Here is a 21,979-nt window from a genome sequence, read left to right on the forward strand (position 1 = left end):
AAAAAAAATTCAAAAAGCGACAAGGTGTGCGTATGGTGGAGTGATAAAGAAGTGATAAAATTGGTACATCTTCTTTAACCCATTGAGTTATATTATGAAGCTGAAAATTGTTTAGTCTCTGCAAGTCAAAAGGAATGAACAAAAGTGAATCAATTTTTTTTTTTTTTTTCTTTTTTAGTATCATGAAGGGTATTTATAACACATTGGACGTTTGTCCTTCCAGGTGTTATTATTTTTAAAAACACTTCCTCATTTCTTGCTTTTTTTTTTTTTTTTTATTAATTCACCTGTTGGTTACACATTTATTTTCCTCCGTCTTTATTTTTTCCTTATTTCTATTTATTTTACTATATTACCATTTCGTTATTTTACCATTTCGTTATTTTACCATTTCGTTATTTTACCATTTCGTTATTTTACCATTTCGTTATTTTACCATTTCGTTATTTTACCATTTCGTTATTTTACCATTTCATTATTTTGCCATTTCGTTAATTTGCCATTTCGTTAATTTGCCATTTCATTATTTTACCGTTTCCTTATTTTACTATTTTCCCATTTCACTATCTTGTTTAGTTTGTTTAATTTGCTTAATTTGTTTATTTTTATTTTGTTGTTTTCACGAGTTTTACACTACAAAAATTACGGAAATAAAATTTTAAAGCCACAGAGGAATCGCTTAAAGTGAAATAAAAAAAAGTGAAAATATTTTAGGGGGAATGCATATATGCATGTGCGAGACATAGCTGAGGGTTTTGTTAACTTTTACTGTTTTTGTGCACATTACATGCCTTTTTTTTTGCATCTAGCCATTTTTGACACACACACACACACATATTTTATTTGGGAGGATGACGTTTACTTTTTTGTTTCTAGTGAGTGAATCGTCTTTAACAACTCTAACATATGATCTTCTGCATTTTCAAGAAGATTTTTTTTCGAGGACAGCTCCTTAACAACATCGTTCAGTTCTTCTAGTTCTTCTTTTTTTCCTTCTATATCATCTTCTACTGTATTACCACGCCCTTTTTTTTTTTTTCTTTTTTTTTCTTTTTTTTTTTTTTTCGAAGATTTTTTACTTTCTGTGTTGTTGTCATAATCCTCGTCTTGATTTTGCCGCTGGTGTTTCCTTTTTGGTTCATACTCATCATCCAGATCATCTTTAGTATGATGTTTTGATAACCGTTTTCGTTTTCTACTTCCTCCAATGTATTCCTCTTCAACCTCTTTTCCACTATCTTTATAATGATCCTGGTCATCATTTTTTGACCTTTTTTTCTTCCTTTTTTGTGCTTCTTTTTTGTTCATTCCTTTTTTTCCCTTCTTTCTTCCCTCCTGTTTTTTTTTCCTTAGTGAATATTCGTCCACTAATCCATCTTCTGTTTCTTCGCTATACTCATTCCATGCGTTGTTATTGTCGTCTTGGTCGTCTTCCTCATTATCATCTGTGTAATCATTCATGGGAATGCCACGGCCATTTTTCCTTGATCCTGTTCTTCCAGAGTACCCCTCACCGATCTCGTCTTCATCTGAGTCCCCATGATTAAGTCTTTTATTTTTCCCGTTTTTTTTCTGCTTATTTTTCCCGTTTTTTTTCTGCTTATTTTTCCCATTTTTTTTCTGCTTATTTTTCCCGTTTTTTTTCTGCTTCCCTTTTTTGTTCTTTTTGTTGTTCTTCTTGTTTTTCCCCTTACGTCCTCCTTTTTTTTGCTTCTTTTTCTTTTCCTTTTTTTTATTTTTTTTCCTTTTGGTCAATGAAAGAAGTGAGCGCGAACTAATTACTTCATAATTTCCTCCTACTAGTTTTTGTATCTCTCTGTCTGTGATGTTGGTATTGTATATCGGTATGTTACTTTTTTTATGTCCAGTATATTCCACACTGTATTTCTTTATTTGCGAATCTGTTAGATGTGGTTTTGGGTTCTTTTGGAAGGGGTTCCACTGGTGGATTATATGGATGATTTTATGTACCACATTTATTCCCCAATTTTGCGAGCACAAGAATATACCACCACCCGTGTCATGTGGGTTTTGAATTACTGTTAATTCTTCATTTGGGACAGATTTCTCTTTTTTCGTTTCCTTATTCTTTTCATTTTCATTTCCATTTTCATCTATTTTTGGTAATTCTCCAAATTGGTTAAAATGATTTTTTAATTTATACAAACGATTTTTTGTCTTTTCATCAGGATGTGAAATTGTAACTCTGTCGATTAAGCTTATCAGGTTTAGCAGGACGAACAGACTAAACAGGTTTAGTAAGTTGTGTAGTCTAAAGTATTTACTCAGGCTAAGAGCATAAAATTGGCTAGTCAGGTTAATGATGCTAAGTTGGCTAGCTGCGTTAATCAGTGTAAATTGACTAGTTTGACCAATGAACCCTGCTAAAGTGACCAAAAAGATAAGGAGGTGCTTTCTCTTTAACAGACTTCTAACATAATTGCACCCCCACCGCGCGCTAAACATTTTTAACCTAAAATTACTTTGTCTTATTTTGTTATTTAATATTATTTTTTTTTTTTTTTTTTTATAATTCTTTTAAATGTTATATGTATGTGTAAATTCATAAATAAGTATTACTTTTTTTTTTTTTTTTTTCCCATTTTCCCCCCTTTTCCTATTTTTTCATTTTTTACACTATTCAAAAGTAAATTTGTGGTATTAAAAAATTGCAGCATGTCTGTCTACCAGAAATGAAATATACGGTTTGCTCATAAGCGAAATTTACAGTAAAAAGTTATAACAATTTAAAAAAAAAAAAAAAAAAATGGAAAAAAATACCCAACGGTGAAATACACATTGTCACTGTGTTGGTGCGTGCTATTATTATTTTGCTTTATTTTATATTTATTCATTCGTTTGTTTATTTGTTTATTTGTTTATTTGTTTATTTGTTTATTATTTTTATTTTATTTTTTATTTTTTAATTTTGTCCATTCAATTATTTGGTTAGCCATTTTGCGACGCAAACTTTTTATTTTTTCAGAAACATTCGCTTAAGCATTAGTGTGGACTTCACATTTTACATCTTATCATTATAAGTTTAATTGATTTGCATTCCTTTTATTCATAAAAAAAATCAAAGTTAATTCTTTATTTATCTATTTTTATTTTTCTTCTTGTGCCGTGTTGTACTATTATAGGCGGAATTTTCCTCTTTCTTTTTTTACTCACAGATTAAATCGTAATTTGCTCTGCACCGTTGTATGAACCTTTTAAGTGTGAAAGTGGGAATAAACATATTATAGCATGTACATATGTATACTTATTTATTTTATTATTTTTTTTTTTTTTTTCCCATAAAAATTTAAATACAAAGAGAGGTGTAATGTAAAAAAGACAGGAAAAAAAAGCTTTTTATATCGCGAAATGGAAAACATATATACCCTCACAATTGTATGTATAAGAGTAAATAAAAAAAAAAAAAAAAGAAAAAAAAAAAAAAACGTGGTGGAAGAGAACAGGAAAAAATATAAAAGTTACATTTACTTTTCTTTAATTATACATGTGTAAAATACATGTAAAAAAAAATAAAATAAAAATATAAAATACATATAAATTGGTATTTTGATACCATACTATTATATTACATCCATTTGAATATTTTCAGAAGAGACATTTAAGAATAACAAATGTATTACATAAGAAAACGAGAAAAAAATGACAAGACTTGCACTACGATTAAAACGACATTTTTAAGGTTTGACGTGATACATTTATAGATTTGATGCTTCCCTAATTATATGATGTGCTTACTATCTTGTTATACTTTTAAGAAAAGAAAAAAAAAAAAAAAAAAAAAAAATAGTTTTTGATAAAAGAAATACCAAAATAGACAAAAATTTCGAAAGGGCATAAATCCCCACGTTTTGAAGACACCATTGATATTTTTGTTGGAACGGAAAGTAATTAACATTGAAAAGGAAAAATATAACACTTGATAGACCTCTCTACAAATATATTCCTTGAAGAATAACGAACTATATTTTATACCAACGGAAATTTATATTAATAAAAAAAAAAAAAAAAAAAAAAAAAATATCCTGTCTGTTCAGAACAAATGTTGAAAATTTTGGCACTTTTGTATGAACGGTTCATAAAAGAAAGATAAATTGGGATAACTTAATTTTGTTGTGTAAATTTGTTAATTTGCGAGAAATACTTCATATGAGAAAATCTACATAACAATCCCTTATTTTATTTTTTAGCGCATGTTAGATATTAAAACTTCTGTTATTATATTAGCTTAAGGGAGGTTTACACATGTTTGTTTGTTGTATACCTTCCAAGGCGTGGTGAAGCATAATAGTTTTTTTTTTTTTACTATTTTTTTTACTTTTCTGTGCCAAGTCATTATTTTTTGCTTATTGTATTGCCTAACTTTTTTTTTTTTTTTTTATTATATTCCTCCTTCCACATCAAATTGAATTTTTAACGAGTTTAAAAAAAGAAGAAAATAAATGAAATAGTAAAATCAGTGGTGTGTTATTAGAATAACTCTGTTGTACTATAAAAAATGCACTCATCAGTAAAGCACAAAGTAATAGAAACCGTTCAAGTGAAATGAAAAAAAAAAAAAAAAAAATTTAGCCATTTGTCTGACATATGTACGTATATGCTTAATTTATCATATATTAATAAAGTTATCCTATTGAGGAACTATTTCATTTAATTTTGAATATTGTGTAAGTAAACGGAGAAAATGTTTTTAACAGAACATTAGTTAGATTTCTTTAACATTGTTCATAAAAAGAACATTGATGCATTGCAATTGGTAAAGTGTTCCTTTCCCCATATGATTCTGCGCCATGGTGCCTTTTCTACAAAATGGTGAAGAACATGGAGTTCGGGTGTGTAATTATTCATGACGTGTGTGTATGCATATATGTCCAGGAATAATTTTATTTTCCACATATTCCTGCCTGTATTGGTACTACTATCCGAACGAAAAAATTAGAAAAATTTAGAAAAAAAAATCCTGCTATGGGTGAAAGGCTATTAGTTGTTTTTTTTTTTTTTTTTTTTTTTGTCTATTCTTACGTAAGTCATTTCAGTTTACCATAGTTGAGTTTATCCTGTTTTGAAATAAGAAATAGATGCGTTGTGTTTAGGCGTGCATGTGTATACGAACAAAACAGAAAACAAAAAAAAAAAAAAAAAAAAGAGAGAGAGAGAGAGAAATAAAAGGAAAAATAATAGAAAAAAAGGGAAACATCTGAAGAGAACATGAGTATTCCTAATGTTCAAGAGAATTAGATAATAAGGAAAAAAAGTTCAAATTTTTTTTTTAATGTATTAGCAAAAAAAGAAAAAATGTGTATAATTAAGTTTATTAGTATGGTGGCACTACTTGTATGTTATTATGTAAATGGGAAACATATTTTCAGGAAAAGGAAAATTATTTATGGCTCCTCTCATTTGTTAAGTCCTCCAGATAATGAAACTGCCTTTTTTACCCCTTTGGGTAATTTAAATACAAACGAATTACAGAAGAAGAAGAACAACGGTATATATTTGAAGGAAAAGGATTATGTAGGGAAGAATAACAAGAACAAAGTGAAGGAAGTGAAAAATGAGTCTTTCATTCTTTTAAATGAAAAAGCGAAAGAAATACCTTCTGATGAAGAGGACGATGAGGATAACCACGAAAATGCAGATAGTGGAAATAACAATATTCCCAATGGGCATGATTCAGATGGACATGATGGCGACAGTAGTAGCGATCACAGTGACAGTGACGACGATCATGGGAACAGCGATAATGAACACACACATAACGGAGGCAACAATGATAATAATAACGACAGTGACAACAACCATAATAACAATAACAACAATAATAACAATAACAACAATAACAACAATAATAACAATAATAACAATAATAACAATGAGCACGACGAAAACAGCAATAAGGAGGAAACTTCCACAGCTCTTCCTCCACCACCCCCACCTTCGATAATTCATCCATTAGTCCCTCACATAACGCCCTCGGGTATCGTGGGACATGTTGTGTCAAACGTTATTACCACAGGTTTGAAGTTCATGGGTGTAGAGTAGAGATATTTTCTTTATATAATTTACCCAAGGGTGGATGAATATGCTTTTGCTTCTTGAGCACTTTTTCTTTAAGTTTTTTAAATTTTTTTAAAAACTGTTTCGCATATTCATACAATTAATGAAATAATAAATGAGTACATACAATAAATAGCAGTTAAGTGGATTTTTTAAAAACCATTAGAATTTTTACCCTTTTTTTTTTTTTTTTTTTTTTTTATAGAAACTTTTTAATTTTTGCTTTAAGTTTTATGAACAGACATAATTTTTTTTTTTTTTTTTTTTTTTTTTTTTTTTTTAAAAATTTTTTAATTTTTTTTTTAAGTTTTATTGAAAAGACATAATTTTTTTTTTTTTTTTTTTTTTTTTTTTTTAAAATATATGAACAAGATATAAAATATATACCCCATTTCCCCCCATACCACCCTCCTCCTCCGTGCATTATTATAACTGATTGAGTAAGACGTATGTATATACTGGTACATGGTGTGACATTTATAAACAAAAAGTTGTGCTTTTATATGCAACTTTACCATCACATGAAGAATGAATGCAAATTTATTTCGAAACGAATGTGTGATATGAAAGATGAAAATTTTGTGTGTGTGGTCCTTTTCAAAAGAGGAAAAATTTAGTCAATGCGGCTTGGCTAGATGGAGTGGTGTGAAGCATAGTGATACAAACAAAAAATTATCACAGTGTATAGGAAAAAAAAAAAAAAAATGGAATAAGGAAAAAGTAACTCTGTGATTATCCTGTGATTACTCTGTATCTTCGTTAGTTGTTCCCTTTATTTAAGCACCTTTAGTGTTTCTTTTTTTTTTTTTTTTTTTTTTTTTATAGTGCTCTCTTCATATACATGTCCCATAAAAGGGGTTTACATAAGAATTAAATTTTGATGAAGGAATATTTATATATGTGTAAATTTTACACAACAGTGTATAGAACATGTTTAAACGTACCTATCATGTGACAACAGTGTGTAATAAATGGGTGATTGAATTATGGCACTAAGCACTTGGTGCATATCTCTATCATTTCTAATCATGGCCATTTAGGCATGCATATATATATATTTATATATATATACATATCTGTGTGTGTGTGTGTGTGTGTCCTCCATGTGCTAGGACTGCAATGAGGGGGGTGGGGGTGGAGAAGTCCTTATTTTTTTTAACTCAAGCTATGACAAATTATTCCCACAAATTGTCCCAAGAGAGTTGTTGCAAAAGTTTGTTATTTTTATGTGAAACTTGTCCGGGATTTTTTCCATAGTTGTCAGTGAACTAAAGGGAATTAAATGCAGGAGAATAATGGGAACCCCTAAGAATCATTTTAGGGTCACTGAAATTACAAAGGTTTACGTTTCGTGAATGTGGATTGATGGGGAAATCGGTATGGTGGTACATTTGTACAAGTGTAAACTGAGGTGTATATGTAATATTTATGTGTGTGTGTGTGTGTAAAGGTGTTGATATGTAAAACTTGGACATAGACTTATATCAAGTTACACACATGGATTTATATGGATACACATACGTGCAGTGAGAAACATCCATGGGTTGATGTTTTATTTTCTGATCGAGCTGTCTCAAGGCTGAAAAAAAAAAAAAACATAAACCAACATGTGAATAATATATCATAAGGAAGAGCACGTATAATTGTTATTAAGCATCTTTTTCATTTTTTGGTAAAATATCTTGATGCACCACAGTACATGCGTGGGTAGATGAAAAACGGAACTAAGTGAAATGAAAGAAACCAAATGTATTTTTGTAAAATCCTCCATTATATAATATGTATACATATGCAAACGTGTGTACATTCACACATTTATATATATATGCTAAAAAAAAAAAAAAAAAAAAAAAAAATTCTACCCTTTTCAAAGGTATAGGTATACAATACGTGTGTAATTGTATCACTAAATTTTAAAGAAAAAAAAAAAATAAAATAAAGAGTGAAATTTTGTTGGTTGCGTAAAGAATTACACTATGTAAATGAGTTTTTCCTCGTTTTTTTTTCCCCTTTTTTTTCCTCTTTTTTTTTTCCTCGTTTTATTTTCCTCGTTTTATTTTCCTCGTTTTATTTTCCTCGTTTTATTTTCCGCGTTTTATTTTCCTCGTTTTATTTTCCTCGTTTTATTTTCCTCGTTTTATTTTCCGCGTTTTTTTTTTCCAATTTTTCATTTCACCTTTTTTGAACGTGATGGTATTTTAAATTTAAAAACTGTTGTGAAGCGTAAATTTTCCTTTTTTGTGCTAATTTCCATTTTAGAAGAAAAAAAAAATTAAAAAGGAAGAATTTTCCGTTTTGTAAAAAAAATAAATAAAAATAAACAAATGAACAAGTGAGCAGAGGACAATTCAATAGTGGACACGTGAACATTGGACAAATGAGCATTGAACAAATGAACATTGAACAAATGAACAAATGAACAAATGAACAAATGAACAATGAACAAATATGTTACGCCTATTACGATTCAGAGGGGAAATAAATGAATTTTAAAAAACGAAATTAATTATAAATATGTGTTAAATAAAATTTGAAGCAGGGTGGGTAAATCTTATATTTCTCATTTTTTTTTTTTTTTTTTTTTTTTTTTTTTTTTTTTGGAAATATAAGTGTCATTGCATAGGAACAGTATTTTTCCGTTACATCATATTCATATGTAATCGTATGTGAAATGTGTACAAATTACTTGTAAGTACTTCTGAACATACACATTCAAACGTTTACCATTGCACATGTACACATAGGGCTACATATACCCTACGCGAACTTTTTGTTGATGTTATTTTAAGTTATAATTCTCACTGTTTTAATTAGGAGTTTTTAAGTTTTTTTTTTTTTTTTTTTTATTCTACTTTTTCTCATTGCCTTTTTTCCTTCGCTATTTTTTGCCCCCGTTTTTTTTTTATTTTTTTTTTTTTTTTTGCGCACTTTTTTACGCTATTTGCCGCCCCCGTTTTTTTTTTTTTTTTTTTTTTTTTTTTTTTTTTTTTTTTTTTTTTTTTTTTTTTTTTTTTTTTTTTTTTTTTTTTTTTTTTTTTTTTTTTTTTTTTTTTTTTTTTTTTTTTTTTTTTTTTTTTTTTTTTTTTTTTTTTTTTTTTTTTTTTTTTTTTCTTTTTTGTTTTTGGATCCATAATTAATTTCAGTGCTTTACAGTCACACAAATGTTTATGTAAAAAAGAGGAACTATTAAGTGGAAATTAAATGAGTATATATTTAATCAGCACCGGATATATGAAAACTCTTGTGCGCACACACAAGTAGAAAATTTGGGAATTTCACAAAAAAGCAACATTTTTTTTTTTTTTTTTTTTTTTGTCAATAGTGGGTGTATGTCTGTGTGTGAATTGTCACATAAAAATCTCCAGTTTGTGTAATAATTTGAAGTATATATATATATATATAAATATAGGGAGTATAAAAGAGAAAAAATTTTTCCTGAACAAAATGTATACATACGGAGTAGAAGGAGATGATACCTATTTGCCACAACCGCAATATCCATCACCATATGAAAATCAGTATGGACAAGATGATGAATCACCAAGTCCTCGAGGGGAAAATCATACACCATTTATAGGATATTTTAGTTCTCATTTATTAAGGACGGGATTTTTTCTTCAATGTGTGTCTTTAGTATTAATGTTCATATTTTATTGGGCCTTTGGTGGAACAGGGATTTTTGTATTTGATTTATATGCAGGTCCCGAATGTGTGAAAGTATCAAGTGCATTTCATTTAACGATTTCAATTTTGATGGCAATGTATTTATTAGGAACATTATACATAGCTATGTTTCAAGTGTTTGTAGCAGATAATAGTAAATGGTGCAGGGGGTTTAGAGCTGGTTCGAAATTACTATCCGCAGCTGTGACATTAGATCTTTTGTCATCTATTTTGAGATTAGTACAATATTTATATGCATATTTTTATATGAGTATGAGATGGTGGGCACGATATCAACAGACAAAATCGGATTGGACATTGCTACATTTTGGAAGCATTGTACACAGTTTTGCATTATTCATATATGGAGCTGCATTTTTTTATATGGAAGCTTATCACGATGAAGGAACATACGAGGAACTCGCTTGGTCCAATTTGACCTTGTTCAAGTTGGCTGGTTTGGCAGGTGCGTCTCCCAGGGGATGCATGCACACACAAATGTATGTGTGTGTATATGTGTGTATATGTATATATATGTGTGTGTATATGTGTGTATATGTGTGTGTATATGTGTGTATATGTATATATATGTGTGTGTATATGTGTGTATATGTGTGTGTATATGTGTGTATATGTATATATATGTGTGTGTATATGTGTGTATATGTATATATATGTGTGTATATATATTTATATGTATATGTGCTCGTTAGTGTGTACATAGGATGAGGATGCCTGCACGCGATGCTGCACAGCACGAACTAAACATGAAAAGTTGTGGAGTGCTGCAATGTGGGTACATCACTATGTGCAACTGGTGATTCGTTAATCAGTGTTTATTCCTGAGCGCAGTGTTCATTTTGTTTTATTTTGCTTTATTTTGTTTTATTTTGCTATATTTTGCTTTATTTTGTTTTATTTTGCTATATTTTGCTTTATTTTGTTTTATTTTGCTTTATTTTGCTATATTTTGCTTTATTTTGCTATATTTTGCTTTATTTCGCTATATTTTGCTATATTTCGCTATATTTTGCTTCAATTTTTTTACCCCTCTTTTTTTACAGAACTGCTTATGGTTTTTTCTGGATTTGGAGCCTTTTTCTCTATATTGCTCTTGGGTGCAATAATGTGTGCAACCGTTTGGGCCTTTTCGTTTGAACCTCTACTAGAAAAATGGTCACCCGAGTTGCATAGCAGAGATATAAATGCGGATGTCTTACCCGAGATAAAACATGATGATGAAGAGGGAGGATATAACGAAGAGAATGTTTATGAACCGTACAATGTAAATCCAGAAAATATGGAATATGGAGAAGAGATGGTTCCACAAAACATGAATGAGAAATATGCAAATGAAAATTCTTATGAACGAAATATATATGCACAAAATAACGGTATGCCGACTACCTATGATTATTCACAAATTGAAGGTCAAGTAAAGCAGAATGCTGAAATGGGTGTATCAGAAAATTACACCAAAAATGGCCAATTCTGAATGTGACACACATAAAAATAAAAAAATAAAAAAAAAAAAGAGAACAAAAAGGTGAGAAAAAATAGATTGTTATTTACATAAAGTATATTCACAAACATGAGTTTGCGTAAGACCTGTGATGAGATATTTTGAGAAAAATGAAGTGAAGTGTATGTGCGGCTAAAAATGATGTGCAAGTCAAAATGGAGAGGCAAATCTGGGAGGGCAAATATGGGAAGGCAAAGAAAAGAATTGTAGTAGAATTTTTAAGGCCATTTTTTTTTTTTTTTTTTTTTTCCTTCACATTTAATGCGTTAAAAATTAAGGCGCATATGATTGAGTTGTTGTAGATTAAAAAACACTGTATATTTCTGTTGTTTCCTTTTCTATTTTTTTTTTTTTTTTTTTTTTTTTTTTTTTTTTTTTTTTTTTTTTTTTTTTTTTTTTTTTTTTTTTTTTTTTTTTTTTTTTTTTTTTTTTTTTTTTTGCAGTCTTATACACCTGTAAATATGTGTGTGCTTTTTATTCTTTTTTCAATTTTGTTTTTATAAATGGTTTATCATTTATATACTGGAATTTATATACCTCTGTTGATACCTGTTGATGAGACAAGTTGTCATGCAGTATGGCAAGGCAGAATATATGCTGTACATACCTAAACTGCACATATGATGAGCAAGTGTTTATTTTGGGTAGGAGTGATGCAATGCGTCTCTATGCATATACGAGTATGTTTGTTCATGAATGTTTGTATTTACACGTGCGAATGTGTGCATACACATATAGTTGTACATGCGTATGCAATAACTACATCTGAGGAAAGATATATGTAAAATCACATAAATGCGTATACAAAGTGTAAGACAACACACAAGTATATAGTATATATATATTATTCTTCTTTGTATTAAAAAAAAAAAAAAAAAAAAAAAAAAAACCTAGTAATTTTATTTTGTTTTCAATAAAACATTAATTTTTGCCTACATAAAATGGGAACATGGAATTTTGTTTTTTTTAAAAATATTTCAAATGTTTTTTTTGAATACCTCACCGTATACTCTCTTAAAAGGTGGAAAACCAAGTGGGTAGAAATTGGATAAGAAATGAAAACATGCGGTTTAAAAAAAAAAAGAAAAAAGGAAAAAAAGAAACTACATTAGAGGGCATTTCAAGGTTTGTTAAACTGGTAACAAGTGTGCAATATAAATTGCTGCATAGATACATACGTAAATATATACATATATATACATACATATATATATATACATATGTATATGTACACGTACATGTGGGTACCTTTACACTTGTGCTAGTACTTTCACAGTTTCGACTCAAGTAACTCTTTCTCATTTGGTGGGGGAAAAAAAAAAAAAAAATGTTGTCATGTGCAATTTTAATGCTCACAGAAAACATACATATACAGATGTATATCCAGGTTGCTTGGCCTCACATATGTATGCAATCGTGAAACTTCTCACAACTGTGTACTTTCTTACTGGGGAAAAACGGTTTACATATCAGACCATGGTGTATTATTTATAATCCACACACAGATATATCGTCTCAAATGAATCAAAATGAGCTAAAATTAAATAACCACTTTCCTGTTCCCTTATTCATGTTTTTCTTCCTTCCGTTCCTTTGCAAAGATTTTTCAAAATTTTATGGAAGCATATATAGATATATATGTGGGGTTACATAGGGAACGACTTTGTCGCTTTCACATTTTGCTACGTATTCGCCTCTTCTTCGTTCACTTCTCCAGCTTCTCCCACTTCTCCAACTTCTCCCACTTCTCCAACTTCTCCAGCTTCTCCCACTTCTCCAACTTCTCCCACTTCTCCAACTTCTCCCACTTCTCCAACTTCTCCAGCTTCTCCCACTTCTCCAACTTCTCCCACTTCTCCAACTTCTCCCACTTCTCCAACTTCTCCAGCTTCTCCCACTTCTCCAACTTCTCCCACTTCTCCAACTTCATCCTTTTCTGCCTTTTCTCCGTTCTGGCCAGTGAGAAGAATTTTTTTTTTCTTTTCGAGATTTTTATCCATGTGTATCATCAAATTGTAAAGAAAATCACAATCAGTGGAAAATTCCTTGTCTTTAACGATAGTGTAGAGATCAATATATTTTACAATAAATAATTTTGCAAGTCTAAATTTGAAAACTGGATCGTTTTTACTTTTTTCACTTTCTTCTATTTCGTTTATTGGGTCATTATCTATATGCATTTTTTTTTTATAATCTTCTAGCTTATCAATAAGTTTTTCTATTAAGATTTTTTTTTCATTTTTTTTTTTCTTAATTTTTGTAACAGAATCACTTTCATCCAATTCCCAAAACTCCGCTTCTCTTCTTAAATAAATGTTGTTGATTTCTAATAAGAAGTTGTTCACTTTATCAAGGTGACTAAGGTTTCGTGTGCATGTCTTTGTATCGTTCGTTTGCTGATTTGTTGATTCATCCATGGATTCATCCAAGGGTTCATATGTTAGCTCATCTGTGTAACTATCAGTGGAAATTTTTCCATTTGATCCACAGATTTCAGTCGTCCTTTTTTCACTACTGTTGTTTTCACCTGTTTGTGTAACTGAATGGATATCAGCGCGTATGTCATGATCCTTAACAATTGGATTTTTGTCATGATCCCAGGTATTCACATATGGATCAATGTTTTTGGTGTATTTAAAAGCATTTTTTCTCAAATTTGGATTATTTATATTGGATTCATAATAATTTTTCATTTTTTCATTCAAAAGTTCAAAATTTTGCACTAGTTGAATTAGATTTTGTACAGGAGAGGATGAGTTGTCGTCTAGTATTATTTCATTATCATCATGACATGTTTTGAGTTCACTTTTTTTTTTTTTTTTTTTTTTTTCCCTCTCCTCCTGCTCCTCTTTGTTGGATTTTTGGTCTTCCACACACTTGAATTCAAAATATGCATCTGAATTTTCTCTCGTAAGTTTAGCTGTGAGATGTTTTTTCCAATTATACCAGCAGTACTCAGATGTGAATAAATGTGTCAAGTGTCTTGAATTTGTGGAACTTTCTAGATAGTTTATTAAATCTTTTATAAAAGAATACATGATGTGTTTTATTTTTTCACTGACACCATCATTGTGTTCTTTTTCTTTGTTTTTTGTTTCGTATGAGTTAGAATCCTTTCCTTCTTTTAAAGCATTTTGGGAGGTTTTTCCGCTAATGTTTGTTCCAGCTACAGTTGGATCATTCTCTCTCCCTTTACAGCTAACACTAACACTGCTGTTGTTACTAGCCATGTGTGTTGTTGTTTCTTTTGAATTTTTGGTATAAGTCCTTGAGGAGTTGCGTGAAGATGCAATATTGCAGTTTTTATCTTCGTTATATTTTCCTGCATCTGTCGAATGGGTAGAAGATACAAAGATGCTCGTGGGTTTGGTTCCTACATTATGTGAAGACGTATTAAAACGGCTAGCATCCTTATTTTTTGATTCATTCGATTTCTGATCATTTAATGATTGAGAACCTCCATTAATTGTGTTGGAAGTTAAAATATTTAATTCAATGTTTAGATAGTTGAGAATAAGAAGAAGATTGAAAAAAAAGACACATAAAAAATTTTGATCAGAAATTAGTAAATTGTATATATGTCTATTGCCCAAGAAATCAATGTCTGCATTGTAGAGATACTGTTTAATAGTATTTAAATTGATTATATATATTTTTTTTAAATTTTTTACATGTGCAATAAATATGTTGAATGAATGGTATGCATCTTCCAAAGGTGTAATATTTTGCAGCGTGCACATTTCTGGACATCTGACAAATGATATGAGATATAAAAAAGATAAATAAACTTTGTAATTTTGATTTTCTTCATTTATGTTTTCAAATATTTTATTATGTTTTGCTTTTTTTATATTTTTTCTTTCAGTATTGTGAAGCAGTTCTGGGTTCCCTTCGTCTCTCTTGCGTTTTTCGTTTGGTTCTTTTTCATTTAAGGAAGCTTTCTTTTCTCTTCCTTGTGTTTGAGGATGTGTAGATTCCTCTTCATCATTTTCATTTTTACTCTTATCTAAATATGCTCCGTTGTTCGTGTCATCGCGCATGCACTTGCTTCTATCATCGCATTTTTTCTTTTCCTTTTTTTTATCAATTCTGTAATTCGGGTCATTTTTACGCGACGCTTCGTCTTGCATCTTGTCCTGCATCTTGTCCTGCATCTTGTCCAGCACCTCGTTTTGGATCTTGTCTTGCATCTTGTCCAGCATCTCGTTTTGCATCTCTTCCTGTTCTTCCAAACGAGAATTCTGCAACTGTTCCTCGCTTTGTGACTTGTCCCTCATTTGATCAGACATTTTCTGAAGCTCGTCTGTTGGTGCTTCAACTGATTGTATGGGAGACGACGTGATGTGAAAATGAGAATTAATTTCTCGTTGAATGAGTTCCGAGATTTTTCTATGATTTTTGATATTTTCTTGGATAGTGCACTCGAAATCGCTAAAACGTAAGGACTCATCGTTTAAGATCTTATGGTGTTGTTGCAAAGAGTCATAAAATAAGAAATGGATATTATTTTTTACAGATTGTCTGTTACAGAAACCTAGGTGATTGATGGGTATACATTCTGATAGTAATAAATGAAGAAAATATATATTTTTTGATTTATCTTTTTTATTGAGATAATTTTTTTTTTGTAGATTTTTGATAAAACCGATAAGTCTAGCCCCTACTGATTGTATTTTTATAGGATCATTAAAAATAACAAAATTTTGAAATTCTTTATATTTTTCAATAAATATATTTTTATTATTTTGAAAAAATTTCATAAGATTATTAATGCATCGAAATGGAATGACATTTGCAAAGTCAGTAAGAATTTCGATAAAATTTATTATGTGTACATAGTACGGTGTTAATATGAGACAAATTTCTGTGAATTGCACAATCAATTCTGCTACTACTTCGTTTGTTTGTACTTTAGCAATAATGGAGAAAAAGAAACTCTTTAATTCGCTAACAAAATTGTTTAATATTTTATTAAAAATAATTTCATTCATTTGGATGCAGCTGTTATTATATGGGATGTTTTGCAAAGGGGTTTTCTCTTCTCTCGGAGTGTATTCTTGTTGTGTGTTATTCGTTCTTTCTATGCTATTACTTCTTATTGGATCAGCAGCTGGATTTAATTTACTAGGGCTTGTTGTATCATCATTTGTGGATAAATCTGTGGAATTATTGATATTCCCGTTACATCTATGTATGCTGCTTACATTTGATACATTATTGGCAGTATGATCTTGTGTGATTTCGATTTGTTGATCCTGATTTGGAACACCAGTGTTATTTATTCCCTTAATCGAATTTATGCTGTATGATAATATGGATTGATTTTTCCTATCTCCTTTAATGTTGTCTGATGTTAAGAATTGGATGAAGTTGTTATGTTCTTTTTTATCATTCAGTTTGGCATATTCTAAAATAAGAAAATTTGCACTTATGTTTTTTTCGTTTTGTATATTATTCAACAATATTTTGAGGTAATCACACATTAGCATTCTCGTGTGTTTTCCATTCATGAACATCACTGAATGTTTGACGCTGTTCGGGCTGTTTGATATTGTTTGTGTGTGTCCCTTGAGATTCGCTCTTCCGGTGTCTACATGGGCCGTATGTGTTTCTGAAGAAGAGGCGTTTGTATCTGGGCTAGCCGCATCTGCATCTGGATTAACCACATCTAAATCTACATCATTGTTGGTTGAATTTGGGATATTGGACGTTTGGCAACGGCTCTTATTATCCTTAGTGAGGGCACTATGAAGACTTTCGTTGTTCAAATAAGAACCCTTGACAAAAAGGCGGAAGAAAAAGAGTGCATAGGAAGAATCTTTAGCCAATTCATTGGAGTTGTAAAGTTTGAAGGTTTCTCTAAATATTTCCTCTTCTTTATATTTGTCTAGATATTCTTTTTCTAAATTTAAAATGGTTAAATAATCATGTCTTATCTTTTTTGACTTTCTTAATTTTTTTTTTTTTTTTTTTTTTTTTTGAAGTAACATAATTTCAGACTGGGAGTTATTACCCTTTCGTTGTTTAGATCTTTTCAGTTTGTAGCTTTTTAAAAACATGTTAATTTTTTTCTTCGCGGCCTTGTATTTTTTCACTTTCCCTCTTTTCTCAATTTGCATACAATGTTTGCAGTTGATGGGATTTCTTCTGCGGACGTTTCCACTTAGGTTGCAGAGGTGGTGATATTCTTCCTCCTCATCCTCCTCATTTTGTTTCATCTCTTTGATTTTCATCAAATATGTGTCAACCTGTTCGTTCCCATTTGGTTTCCTCAACATTTCACTGGATTTTCTGGTACTTTGTCCTCGGTTCATTTATGAATTTTATTTTATATATCCTTTTTTGTGGGCACTGTTTGGGCAAGTTTAAGTTGTGAGAGGAGTGGAAGTTTCTAATTCATTTAGGAAGTTTTTCGGTTTCGCTAGCTGAGGCTGCATCTGTGGTTGAATTGACTGACTAGATGTGATTTTCCAATTTGTGGATTCTCTAAATCAGGAACTCTTTGGCTGTTTTATGTGACTATACTGAGGATGTTTATTCTTATTGGGTTAGTGACATTGACATGTTTTGTAGTGGTAACAGAATGTTTTGCTAAACTTTGGGGAACTGATGATAACTCTGGGGTTGTTCGTAGGTCTGGTGATGTTACTAAAAAAAGAAAAAAAGAAGGGAAAGAGCGTGGTTATGTGTTGAATGGAGTAAAATGTGTGTACGTATGTATGGATATAAGTGTATTATATATATATATATATATGTATATATGTACACTTTGTCACCCCTCCCCCTTTCGCTTCTAAACACCGCTTATTTATGTATATATGCATATATACATGTACATGTACATGTACATATATATGTACCGTTACATATGCAATGATTTTTCCAGCATCACTCCCCTTTTAGGGGCTTGGAAATATATTTAAATGAGACTGTTCGGGATGTGTCACTTAATTTTACCCCTTCTAGTAGCGTACTTATAATATTTTAAATGTTTACAGTGTGTCAAATAAGTTGAAAAAAGTGTATATGTATTTATATACGTGTTATGAAGGTCATTTGAGCCTTAACATAGAATAGTCGAGGTCGTATGTAACACTTGCGTTGGATTTATGTATAATAAATTAAGTGAAACCCGTTACCCGTGCGATTGTTTCTTCTTTCTTTCTTTAATCTATTTACTTATTTATCCATTTATTTTATTTTTATTTGTTTATTTTATTTTATTTTTATTTATTCTTTAATTTTACTTGATTTTTATTTATTTGTTAATTTTACTTTATTTTATTTATTTGTTATAATTTATTTATTTTTTTTTTTCTCTCCCCCTCCCCACACTATTTTCTCGCTATTTAAAAATGGAGTATAGGAATTGTAAATATATATACACGTACATGTGCATATGTACATATATATATATATATATATATATATATATATATATATATATATATTATCGGATGGTGGTGTTCGAATTGAAGTTTCATTTGCGCAACGATTGATTGGGAGTAGAAAACGGAGTTGAAGAAAAATGTAACAAAGGGTACTCCCATTTGAATTGTTTCATAAAGTACGCATTTTTAATACGTCTATTTCTGCTTATGTAGATTTTTAAAAGTTGTGGTATTTAAATGTGACACGTATACCAAATGTGTACAAGTAGATATACTATATATATATATATATATATATATATATATATATATATATATATTTATATATTTTTTTTTCTACATGTAACATTTCTGTGCGAGCATTTTATTATACTTACATATACGTGATGTGTTTACTTTTGTGTCACAAACTAAATAAAGGAATTTTTTTTCTTAAATTTCCCACGTGTCTGACGTTTAGGCTGCGTTATCCATATTTCCTCTTTTATTTTTTCATACCTCTAATTATTCACCCGTTCAGTATTTACTGAATGATTGATTTTTAATGTTTTTTTCGTTTTTTTCGCCATTTTCGCCACTTTCGTCTCTTTGGCTTTTTTTTTCACGCCATCGAAAGAAATTTACATTGTTGTTTCAAAATTCCCTATTTGAGGAAATGAGCATTGTGACAAAAGAGTCAATGTGATGAGATATGTGGACATTGGGGCCACTAAAGGTTTTTTGCCCGTGTAGGAGAGAACAGAGAGGGTGAGAAATGAAGAATTTGAAACATACGGATCAGGTCAGTGGAACTTGGTATATTTGGGAAAAGGTTGTACACTTTAAAAGTGATATATTTGGAAAAAGTTGCACATTTTTAAAAGTGCTATATTTGGAAAAAAGTTTACACATTTTTAAAAGTGATATATTTGCAAAAAAGTTCTATATTTTCAAATTTAAAAAAAAAAAAAAAAATTAGAACAAAAATAAGGCAAAATTATTGCAAAAATAGAGCAAACTTGGAACAAAAATAGGGCAAAATTATAGCAAAAATAGAATAAAAAGACCAAAGTATGCTGGTCTGTGGTATTCTCGTTGAACAGAAGAAAAGGTTTAAAAAATTGTCAGGTGTACATGTGTGACAATGTGCATACAAAATTACAAAGGCACAAATTTAAATATTCATTGTTACGTTTCTTTTATTTTTCTGAATATTCTTTTTCATTTTAAAAATAAAAAAAAAAAAAAGTTCAAGGTGATGATGACCATCACATAACAACATGGCTAAATGTTTAATACTAAACAAATAAGAAATATAAGATAATTATTCATGTGTGTAGGATAAATGGTATATACTGTGTGAAAGTCATGTGGAGACTTTTCACCTCTACGTACTTTTTCCCTACATCAGTAAGTTGTGTCAAATGTATAGAATAAAAAATGAAGGGTGAGGATTATAATATCATTCCCCTATTGTAACATCATTTTGTAAACGTGTTTTATTTTAAAAAAATTGGGGCTCTTTGCATGTCTAAATATTTTCGTATGTGCATATTTGGATATTATGGTATGTGTACATTTTGTATTAGTATGCATATATAGGAGTTATGTGGAGGTAGCTTGGTTTGAGTAATATATTATATGCCAGGGTTGGAATGATCTTCACACGTTTTCTGCTTATCAAATTTTTTATTTTTTTCTTCATTTTTTTGTAATTTCTGATGAAAAACCGAAAATGAGAAGAGGCATTTTCTAAATAGTCATTTATATCTACGTCTCTCTCTTTCGTCTTCTATCTTTTTTTTTTTTTTTTTTTTTTTTTTACATTTTGCTAAATTGGGAACATTTTCTTCTTGTCTTTCTGAAACATGTGAAAGGATTAGGATGAGGAGGAGAGATAATTCTTCTATGAATTTTTTCGAACGATAAAGTAACTTGCCCATGAGTTGTTCTCCATATTCATGCCACACATGCATTTGATCATTTCGAATGTTACAACTTTATGATTGCTGTTGAAATAAGGGAAAGGGGGTGGGGAAAGTGGTATGAAAAAAAAAAAAAAAAAATAGTAGATGAGGTAGAGTAAGTAATTGTACTGATGATATGGGTTAGGTTTTGTGTATGAGAACATGTTTATGTGCGAAAAGAGGTACGTTCAAGCAGAGATATTCAACAATGGATCAGTGTGTCAATCACCAATGAATGAATGCATCGACAGCGAGCGTTGAGGATGATGGGGTGAAGGAAATTGCGTACCGTATGGATCTCCTTGAACCATCCCAATAAGGAAGGGAGATTTACGTGCATTATCTGCAAAGTAATGCTTACAGTTCTGGAAATTCATTCCCATAAAATTTATATTAGGCCTGTCATCTCCAAAATCGTAATTATATGGTACAATTCTCCTGTCCTTGTTATTTTCATATTCTTTCATGATAGTATCTTTACATGTTTTGGAAACATATAGATAACCAATTAATGGAACTAGGGCTATGTTAAAAAGCACATAAGCAGTAGCCCAAAATAAACGTTTATATATAGTTTCCCTTGAGTTCATTGAAGTGTTTTTCTCTTCAAGTTTTAATATTTTTTTATCTTTTTCTCTTATGTAATCTATTATTGTAGTTGGTGTTTTTATTTTTTCGTCTTCTTTTTTGAAAAATTTTTTAATTCTTGTTATAAGTGGTGATTTTTCATTTTCCTTCTTTTTCTTCTCTTCTTCTTCCCTCTTTTTCTGTATCCTTGGAACTAACACATTTTTATAGTACTGCTGTATTATATCATTAAGTTTCTTTGTATTTGCCGTGAGGTCTACATTTTGTTCTTGCTTATTTGATAAATTTGTTGACACAATATGGTTTTCATTTAGATTCTCCCCCTTGTCCCCTCCTAAGATTTTTTCCATGATGTATTTATATTCATCATCCTCTTCTTTTGTCTCTTTTACTACATCATTTTGCGTTTCTGTCTTCCCAATGCCTTTCTTTACACCTTCAATGGGTTGTACATCACCAACGGGTTCTGTTTGGCTTTCGTTTTGCCCTTTTCCTGCTTCGCCTTTGTTAGTCTCGTCCTTTCCTCCACCAGTGGAGTTCAGCTCATCTGGGTTGCTTAAATTTTTATGTTCGTTGGATTTTAAGCTGCCTACATTTCTTAGTACTAAAATTGAAAATACGAGAAAACATAAGAAAACACGTTTTGCGAAAAACATGATACATTCGAGTATTTAAACATTCAAATATTCAAACGGTCAAATATTAAAATATCTAGGTGTTTATATATATATATATGTATATTTATATACTTATTTATATATTTATATGTAGAAATGTAAATGTAGTATCTATGC

At 30.1% G+C, this 21,979-nt stretch overlaps 5 protein-coding genes across 5 annotated transcripts; 2 read left to right on the forward strand and 3 right to left on the reverse strand.

Moving 5' to 3' along the window:
• Positions 1-858: 858 nt before the first annotated feature.
• PGO_052580 (hypothetical protein, conserved) lies at positions 859-2,466 on the reverse strand (the record flags this gene model as incomplete). The annotated part of the gene is made up of 1 exon (XM_028686636.1): positions 859-2,466. One exon carries the CDS (start codon positions 2,464-2,466, stop codon positions 859-861), a length of 1,608 nt encoding a protein of 535 aa, XP_028542437.1.
• Positions 2,467-5,313: 2,847 nt separating this feature from the next.
• Positions 5,314-6,060, forward strand: PGO_052590 (asparagine-rich protein; the record flags this gene model as incomplete). Its single annotated transcript, XM_028686637.1, has 1 exon — positions 5,314-6,060. The coding sequence occupies one exon, from the start codon at positions 5,314-5,316 to the stop codon at positions 6,058-6,060; it is 747 nt and encodes a 248-aa protein (XP_028542438.1).
• A 3,459-nt stretch (positions 6,061-9,519) lies between these two features.
• On the forward strand, positions 9,520-11,233 carry PGO_052600 (glideosome associated protein with multiple membrane spans 2; the record flags this gene model as incomplete). Its single annotated transcript, XM_028686638.1, has 2 exons — positions 9,520-10,204; positions 10,803-11,233. The coding sequence occupies 2 exons, from the start codon at positions 9,520-9,522 to the stop codon at positions 11,231-11,233; spliced, it is 1,116 nt and encodes a 371-aa protein (XP_028542439.1).
• A 1,709-nt stretch (positions 11,234-12,942) lies between these two features.
• Positions 12,943-17,574, reverse strand: PGO_052610 (hypothetical protein, conserved; the record flags this gene model as incomplete). Its single annotated transcript, XM_028686639.1, has 1 exon — positions 12,943-17,574. The coding sequence occupies one exon, from the start codon at positions 17,572-17,574 to the stop codon at positions 12,943-12,945; it is 4,632 nt and encodes a 1,543-aa protein (XP_028542440.1).
• A 3,048-nt stretch (positions 17,575-20,622) lies between these two features.
• Positions 20,623-21,841, reverse strand: PGO_052620 (hypothetical protein, conserved; the record flags this gene model as incomplete). The annotated part of the gene is made up of 2 exons (XM_028686640.1): positions 20,623-20,639; positions 20,887-21,841. The coding sequence occupies 2 exons, from the start codon at positions 21,839-21,841 to the stop codon at positions 20,623-20,625; spliced, it is 972 nt and encodes a 323-aa protein (XP_028542441.1).
• Between the last annotated feature and the right edge of the window lie 138 nt (positions 21,842-21,979).

Source organism: Plasmodium gonderi (genome assembly GCF_002157705.1).
Source record: "Plasmodium gonderi DNA, contig: Chr05, whole genome shotgun sequence".
Taxonomy (NCBI): domain Eukaryota; phylum Apicomplexa; class Aconoidasida; order Haemosporida; family Plasmodiidae; genus Plasmodium; species Plasmodium gonderi.